Raw genomic sequence first — 8877 nt, 5'->3', positions numbered from 1 at the left:
CCCCACTGCATAACAACGGAATCTTGGTCCTGTGAGGTTCTGTACTGTCACCATGGTCTCCTTGGTTCTGCACTTTAACAATGGGCCCTTGGTTCCCCGAGGTTCCATGATGTCACAATGGTCTCCTTGGTTCCACAAGGCCTTGTTTTGTCAAAATGGCTGCTTGGTTCCAGAAGCTTCCATGGTGTCACCATGGTCACCTCAGATCCACATTGTCAAAATGGCCAACTGGCTCCATGGGCCCTGCTGTGTCACAATAAACCTTCAGTGCCATGAAGTTGTGTGGTGTCACAATGGTCTGCCTGGTTCAACGCAGCCCTGGAGTGTCACAATGGCTACTTGCTTCCATGAGCTTCCACAGCATCAACAATGGTCTCCTTGTTTCTGCACTGTCATAATAGACGCTGGTTCCGTGAGGTCCCTAAATGTCACTGGTCTCCTGGGTTCCCTGTGGCCCTGCTGTGTCACCAGAGCCCCTTGGTTCCATGAGTTTCTGTACTGTCAGCAATGGTTCCTTTGTTCCAATGAGGCCCTGCTGTGTAACAATGGACCCTTGGTTCCATGAAGTTTTTCAGTGTCACAATGGTCCCTTGGATCCATGAGGTCCCACAGTGTCTCCATGGTGTCCTTGGATTCACACTGTCATAAGGGACCGTTGATTCAGCCAAAATAACTGCGAATAAAGCCCAGGGTAGGGAAGCAAAAAGGGCCTTTGCATGGTATCCACAGATGTTTAATTCAGCCGTGAGGTGAGATGTTCAGGGTCACCAGGCAGGACTCCTGGGGGGAGTCCAGGTTTCTGTATCTCCAGAGGAAAGGGCTGATCAGTGGCATGGGGGCAGTCCAACGACAGGGCCAATGGGGGAATGGGGAGGGAGTGGCTGAGGGACACAGAACAAGGGGAAGGAGCCAATGGGGGTGAATAGCTTTTGAGGGAAGCTACTTGTGTCTCCCAAAGCCAGGAAATGCCTCTAAGGGTCTCCACAGCTGGAGAGTGAAAAAATGGCCCCTTGGTTCTTTTGGGCTCCTCAGGATCCCAGTGGTCCTTGGCTGCATGAGGCCCAGCTGTGTCACACTGGCCCCTTGCTTCCACAGGGCCCCACAGCCTCACAACTGTGCCCTCTTATTTCCATGAGGCCCCTCAATTTCACAGCGGACCTTTGGTTCCATGAGCCCCACATTGTTCCAAGAATCCTTAGTTGCATGGGGCACTGTAGTGTCACAATGGCCCCTTGGTTCCATGAGGCCCCGCTGAAGAACAATAGACCCTTGGTTCCATTGGGTTCTGTACTGTCAAAATGGCCTCCTTGGTTCTGCACTGCCACAATGCTCTCCTTGCTTCCACCAGGCCTTGATGTGTCACAACAGCCCCTTGGTTCCATCAACTGCCACAGTGTCACCCTGGTCTCTTGGATCTGCAGTGTCACAATGGACAATTGATCACAAGCAACCCCACTGTGTCACCATGAATATTTGGCTCTGTGGGCCCCCCACATTGTCACAATGGCCCCTTGGCTCCACGAGGTTCCACAGCATCACCATGGTCTCCTTGGATCTGCAGTATCTCCATGGACCATTGGTTCCATGTGGCCCTGCTGTGTCACAGTGGTTCCTTGGTTCCATGAAGCCCCACTGCATAACAATGGAATCTTGGTCCTGTGAGGTTCTGTACTGTCACCATGGTCTCCTTGGTTCTGGACTTTAACAATGGACCCTTGGTTCCCCGAGGTTCCATGATGTCACAATGGTCTCCTTGGTTCTGTCGTGTCAAAATGGCTGCTTGGTTCCAGAAGCTTCCATGGTGTCCCCATGTTTTCCTTGGTTTCATGAAGCTCTGCAGTGTCATAATGTCCCATATTTTCCAGGAGCTTCTGTCCAATCAACCATGTCCTTTGTTCCAATGAGGCCACACAGTGTCACAATAGGCCCCTTTGTTCCATGAGGTTCCATAGTGTAGCATGGTTGCCTTGATTCCAAGATGTTTCCCAGTGTTACAGTGGCCCCTTGGCTCCGTGAGGTTCCACAGTATTACCATGGTCTCCTTGGATCTGCAGTATCTCCATGGACCATTGGTTCCATGTGGCCCTGCTGTGTCACAGTGGTTCCTTGGTTCCATGAAGCCCCACTGCATAACAACGGAATCTTGGTCCTGTGAGGTTCTGTACTGTCACCATGGTCTCCTTGGTTCTGCACTTTAACAATGGGCCCTTGGTTCCCCGAGGTTCCATGATGTCACAATGGTCTCCTTGGTTCCACAAGGCCTTGTTTTGTCACAATGGACCCATGGTTCCATAAGCTTCCATGGTGTCACCATGGTCACCACAGATCCACATTGTCAAAATGGACAACTGCCTCCATGGGCCCTGCTGTGTCACAATAAACCTTCAGTGCCATGAAGTTGTGTGGTGTCACAATGGTCTGCCTGGTTCAACGCAGCCCTGGAGTGTCACAATGGCTACTTGCTTCCATGAGCTTCCACAGCATCAACAATGGTCTCCTTGTTTCTGCACTGTCATAATAGACGCTGGTTCCGTGAGGTCCCTAAATGTCACTGGTCTCCTGGGTTCCCTGTGGCCCTGCTGTGTCACCAGAGCCCCTTGGTTCCATGAGTTTCTGTACTGTCAGCAATGGTTCCTTTGTTCCAATGAGGCCCTGCTGTGTAACAATGGACCCTTGGTTCCATGAAGTTCTTTGGTGTCACAATGGTCCCTTGGATCCATGAGGTCCCACAGTGTCTCCATGGTGTCCTTGGATTCACACTGTCATAAGGGACCGTTGATTCAGCCAAAATAACTGCAAATAAAGCCCAGGGTGGGGAAGCAAAAAGGGCCTTTGCATGGTATCCACAGATGTTTCATTCAGCCGTGAGGTGAGATGTTCAGGGTCACCAGGCAGGACTCCTGGGGGGAGTCCAGGTTTCTGTATCTCCAGAGGAAAGGGCTGATCAGTGGCATGGGGGCAGTCCAACGACGGGGCCAATGGGGGAATGGGGAGGGAGTGGCTGAGGGACACAGAACAAGGGGAAGGAGCCAATGGGGGTGAATAGCTTTTGAGGGAAGCTACTTGTGTCTCCCAAAGCCAGGAAATGCCTCTAAGGGTCTCCACAGCTGGAGAGTGGAAAAATGGCCCCTTGGTTCTTTTGGGCTCCTCAGGATCCCAGTGGTCCTTGGCTGCATGAGGCCCAGCTGTGTCACACTGGCCCCTTGCTTCCACAGGGCCCCACAGCCTCACAACTGTGCCCTCTTATTTCCATGAGGCCCCTCAATTTCACAGCGGACCTTTGGTTCCATGAGCCCCACATTGTTCCAAGAATCCTTAGTTGCATGGGGCACTGTAGTGTCACAATGGCCCCTTGGTTCCATGAGGCCCCGCTGAAGAACAATAGACCCTTGGTTCCATTGGGTTCTGTACTGTCAAAATGGCCTCCTTGGTTCTGCACTGCCACAATGCTCTCCTTGCTTCCACCAGGCCTTGATGTGTCACAACAGCCCCTTGGTTTCATCAACTGCCACAGTGTCACCCTGGTCTCTTGGATCTGCAGTGTCACAATGGACAATTGATCACAAGCAACCCCACTGTGTCACCATGAATATTTGGCTCTGTGGGCCCCCCACATTGTCACAATGGCCCCTTGGCTCCACGAGGTTCCACAGCATCACCATGGTCTCCTTGGATCTGCAGTATCTCCATGGACCATTGGTTCCATGTGGCCCTGCTGTGTCACAGTGGTTCCTTGGTTCCATGAAGCCCCACTGCATAACAATGGAATCTTGGTCCTGTGAGGTTCTGTACTGTCACCATGTCCTTGGTTCTGGACTTTAACAAGTCCAGATCATTGGCTCCATGTGTTTCCATTATGTCACAATGGTCTCCTTGGTCCACAAGGCCTTGCTCTGTCACTAGGGACCCATGGCTCCATTAGCCGGCGTCAGGATGGCCCCTTTGTCCAATGGAGCCCCACAGTGTCACTATTGTTTCCCCTTGGTTCAATGAGTCCTTGCTGTGTCACAATGCTCCTTTGTTTCCATGAGGTCTGGCGTGTCATAGTGGTCTCCCATGGTTCCATGAGGCCCAGCTGCGTCACAATGGCCCCTTTGTCCCATGGAGCCCCACAGTATCACAATGGTCCTCCCTTAATTCCATCTGGCCCTGCAATGTCACAATGGATCTTTGGTTCTATCAGTCCCACATTGTTCCAAGAATCCTTAGTTCCATGGGGCCCTCTTGTGCTACAATAGTCCTTTGGTTCCATGGCACCACACAGTGCCACAAAGGCCCTTTGGGCCAACTGGGCCTCATAGTGTCACAATGGACTCCTTGGTTCCATGGAGACACAAAGTGCCACAATGGTCGTTTGGTTTCAAAAGGCCTCAAGGTGTAGAAATGGCCTCCATGGTTTTCTGCAGCCATGCTGTTGTTCCATGATGCCCCAGAGTATCACAATGTTCTCCTTGGTTCTGCAGTTGAAGAATCCCCCCTTGGTGCCTTGGAGCACCACAATGTCACTATTGTGCCCTTGGTTCCATGAGGCTTTGCTGTGTCACAATGCTCTTTTGATTCCATGATGAGGCTCCTTTGATTCCACTTTTAGGCATCAAAGTGTCATAATGGTCTCCATTTTTCCAGGAGGTCTTGCTGTATCACAATGGACTTCTGGTTCCAGGAGCTTTCACAGGGTCAACAATGGTCTGAACACTGCAGTGTCACCATGGATCCTTTGTTTCATAAGGTTCCAGAGCATAACATGATCCCCTTGATTCCAGAAGGTCCTGCACTGTCCCAATGGACCATGCATTGGTCCATTGCGACAGCCACACTGTCACAATGACCCCATGGCTCCATGAGCTTCCACACTATCAGCAATGCTCTCCTTGGTTCCACAAGGCCTTGCTCTGATACAATGGACTTTTGGTTCCATGTGGTTCCACTGCATCACACAGGACACTTTGTTCCATGGGGTTCCACAGCATCACAACTGATTCCTTGGTTCTGTCAGCCTCTGCTGTCACCAGATGTCCAAAATACCAGAATAAGGCTCCTTAACACTCATTTCCTATTTCAGAGGGTATCATTTCTTCAGGCCTGAGTTCCAACATGGGATAACTGCTAACCTAACATGGACATGGAATTGTGCAAGTGTGTTACTTACATACAGTCACTAAATGTGAATTACAATTGACCCATTCCATAAAACCCACCCAAAATTCCCAGATTCACTCCTTGTTTTCTCTATCCCTGCACCCTTGAGCCAGATGTCTTTTTCTCTTCCAACCATCCTTGTGGGGAAAGCAGCCCCAGAATGCCTTGTTCCTGTGCTGAAAGTTCACAGGCACAGTAAAAACGGAATGAACCCTTTTGGTAGCAGCCCCAGGCTTTGTGTGGGCAGGCAGAGGCAGGCAGGAGGCAGAGCTGTCAGCAAAGGAAGGGCCCAGCCAGGTGGGGCAGCCGGGGGATGCCGACAGCCTGCAGGGACAGAGGAGCAGGGCAGGGACACCGTGGGACAGCCTGGGCTGCACAGGGCACAGGGATGGGCAGCAGCTGCAAGACAGCCCTGCCAGAGCCACCTTGGGAAGCACTTTGGCCATGGCTGCTGGGCCTGGGCCTGAGGCAGGAGCAGGAGACAAGTGACCCTTGCAGGTCTGGGGCCTCATGTCCTCCTTGTTCCTGCTCAGCAGCCTGGCAGGGGCCGCCCCATGCTCCTGCCCTTGGCATTGCACATCCCCACATGCCCGTGCCCATCCTGGGAAGAGCCCTGAGCAAGGAGGGAGGGACAGGATCTGCCTGGCCAGGGGCTGGGGCTCAGGCCTTGGCCCTTTGCATTCCTCAAGCACATCCAAGTATGCTCAGCACCAGAGACACCTTGGCCTTGTTTGTCCCCAGCTGTCATCACTGCCTCCAGTGTTCTGCTCTGCCTGGAACCTGGGGACACTTTCCCAGTCGTGTCCCTCTGTGGGACCCATTAAAACTTCAAGAAACTTTGGAGTTTAAATTTAACTCTGTGTTATTGAGAAGTTATTTCAAGACACTCTCAAGGACTGAGTCTGATGCAAACAACACCGAAGTCCCAAGAGGCTCATTAAAGTCCTTGTGCTGTGTCTGTGCTGCTGAGCTTTAAAGGAACAGCTCTTCCCAGGACCAGCTCCTCTCCCAGCCCAGCAGGGCTGAGGGCTTGGCTGCAGGCACTGAGGGGACAGGAGCCAGGCAGAGACAGGCTGAAGGCAATCAGGATTGGGAAGATATTGAGCTGAGACTTCACTTGGGGAAAGATCTTCACAGCCCTGTGCATGGTGAGTCTGTGGGTGCAGGACAATGTCCCCTGTGCTCCGGGAGGGATCTCCTGAAGCCAGCACACTCCACAGCCTGGGGGATGTGTCAGGAGGACTCTCCCAGTTTCTCTCTGGCGCAGGAGCAGGAGGAGGAGCAGGAGGTTTCGCTGCAGAGCGGGGCTGTCCTGGGCATGGTCAGAGGGACAGGGCAGGATGGCTCCTGCTGCCAGGGATGGCTGCAGGGGGTGAAGCTGGGGCTGCAGCCAGGGCTGCCCAGGGCTGTCCTGCAGAGCAGCTCCTGCAGCCCTCAGGGCTCTTGGCCAGCCCAGGGCATGTGCCACCTGCCAGGGGCAGCTCTCAGCCCTCCTGGCAGCTCCCCATGGACACTGCAGGGGAGAAGTTGGAGGTGGAAGGAGCCACCCCCATCAGGGCAGATTCCTCCTGCTGTGGAGATGGTGCTGCATGGCCAGGGCTGCTCTCAGCTTTCTTCTAAAGGGAAGGGAAAGGGGCTGTCAGCTTTGGCTGTGTCACTGAGACACCTGCACTCTCACCCAGGGCATCAACAGATGTGCCTCAGATCTCCCTCAGAAAGTGCCTCCTCAGCCTCCTCTCCCTACAGACAGCAGCAGCAGCACCTGGGCCTGCAGCATCTCTGTTTGTCTGGCCTGTCCTTAAGGACCTGCTGCCAGGGAGATGCCCCTGGGCAGTGCCCTGTGCGGGGAGGGGTCAGCAGGGCAGAGCTGAGCCCCCAGGGCTGGGCTGGGCTCTGGCAGGCCTGGCAGGGACTGGACTTGGATAGAGAGAAACAGCTCCCAGTAGGCACAACTCGAGGCAGCATAGAGCCAGACCAACCCTTGGCATCCCTCCCTGTCCAGCTGCATAGGGAAAGAGAGAAGGGCTTAGAAAAATTGACTTTTAAACTGGAGTCTTTAAAAACTCCACTTTATTTTTCAAGCACGTTTTATGTTTGATCACCCTGAAGTAGAGGGAGGTGTAATGGGCAAAGGGCATCTCTGTGATTCCAGCAGGTCTAACTGCACTGAGCACAGGGAGCCCTGTTTTCCCTATAGGCTTCCCCAGGGCTCAGGCTGAGAGCAATCCTGAAGATGAGGCAGGAACTCAGCAGCACAAACCAGAGCTCAGAAATGAAAATGCTGACTGAAGTTCCCAGACAAGTAGAGAAGGTTTTGAGAGAATTCCTAAAATAACTCTATTAGATTGAGTCAAAGAGCTTTTCAATGTCTTCTTTCAACAGTGGCATGGCCAGAGTGAAGGAATGTCCAACAGCAGCTCCATCAGCCACTTCCTCCTGCTGGCATTGGCAGACAAACCGCAGCTGCAGCTCCTCCACTTCTGCCTCCTGCTGGGCATCTCCCTGGCTGCCCTCCTGGGCAACGGCCTCATCATCAGCGCTGTAGCCTGTGGCCACCACCTGCACACGCCCATGTTCTTCTTCCTGCTCAACCTGGCCCTCAGCGACCTGGGCTCCATCTGCACCACTGTCCCCAAAGCCATGCACAATTCCCTCTGGGACACCAGGAACATCTCCTACTCAGGATGTTCTGCACAGCTCTTTCTGTTTGTCTTTTTCATCTCAGCAGAGTATTACCTCCTGACCGTGATGTGCTATGACCGCTACGTGTCCATCTGCAAACCCCTGCACTACGGGACCCTCCTGGGCAGCAGAGCTTGTGCCCACATGGCAGCAGCTGCCTGGGCCAGTGCCTTTCTCAATGCTTTGCTGCTCACAGCCAATACATTTTCCCTGCCCCTGTGCCATGGCAATGCCCTGGGCCAGTTCTTCTGTGAAATCCCACACATCCTCAAGCTCTCCTGCTCACAATCCTTCCTCAGGGAACACGGGTATCTTCTGGTCAATATGTGTTTATCATTTGGTTGTTTTGTGTTCATTGTTTTCTCCTATGTGCAGATTTTCAGGGCTGTGCTGAGGATCCCCTCTGAGCAGGGACGGCACAAAGCCTTTTCCACCTGCCTCCCTCACCTGGCCGTGGTCTCTCTATTCCTCAGCACTATCATGTTTGCCTACCTAAAGCCCCCCTCCATCTCCTACCCATCCCTGGATCTGGCCCTGTCAGTTCTGTACTCGGTGGTGCCTCCAGCCCTGAACCCCCCCATCTACAGCCTGAGGAACCAGGAGCTCAAGGCTGCAGTGTGGAGACTGATGACTGGATGCTTTCAGAAGCATTAAACTGCTGGCCAGTTTCTGCCAATCACTTGTAATAAAAGTAACCTTCCATACTTCTTGTTAGTTTAATTTTGGAGGTTATTTGTCTTTGTTTTAAATTTTAAATACTTTCTACAAAGTGATGTCATTGTTTGTGCCAACTTGGTGCTGCCAGTGCTGCTGTCGTGGCCCTGCCCCGCTGCCCTGGTGGCCCCGGTGTTGGTGCAAGGCCTGAGTGCTCTCGGGGCCGGGCACAGCCCTGGGGGTTGCAGTGCTTGGGCTGCAGCAGGGACAGGCCATGGGCACTGCTGGGGCAGTGCTGACACCTCAGGCCAGGGTCTGAGGGCTCCAGGCAGCTTGCCCAGGCTCCCTCAAGAACAGGCCAATGCTCAGCACAGAAACCCTCGTGAGCAGCCCCAGGCTGGC

At 53.3% G+C, this 8877-nt stretch overlaps 1 protein-coding gene across 1 annotated transcript; it reads left to right on the top strand.

The window, feature by feature from the left end:
• Nucleotides 1–7542: 7542 nt before the first annotated feature.
• On the top strand, nt 7543–8475 carry LOC131087667 (olfactory receptor 14A16-like). Its single transcript, XM_058031466.1, has one exon. The coding sequence runs from the start codon at nt 7543–7545 to the stop codon at nt 8473–8475; it is 933 nt and encodes a 310-aa protein (XP_057887449.1).
• The last annotated feature ends 402 nt before the right edge of the window (nt 8476–8877 follow it).

The sequence above is a fragment of the Melospiza georgiana genome, chromosome 10, assembly GCF_028018845.1.
Source record: "Melospiza georgiana isolate bMelGeo1 chromosome 10, bMelGeo1.pri, whole genome shotgun sequence".
Classification (NCBI taxonomy): domain Eukaryota; kingdom Metazoa; phylum Chordata; class Aves; order Passeriformes; family Passerellidae; genus Melospiza; species Melospiza georgiana.
Note: the sequence above shows the minus strand (reverse complement) of the source record. Positions and strands in the feature narration are given on the sequence as shown.

Coding starts and splice junctions, on each gene's coding strand:
- LOC131087667 (XM_058031466.1), top strand. CDS start 7,543: ATGTCCAACAGCAGCTCCATCAGCCACTTCCTCCTGCTGGCATTGGCA.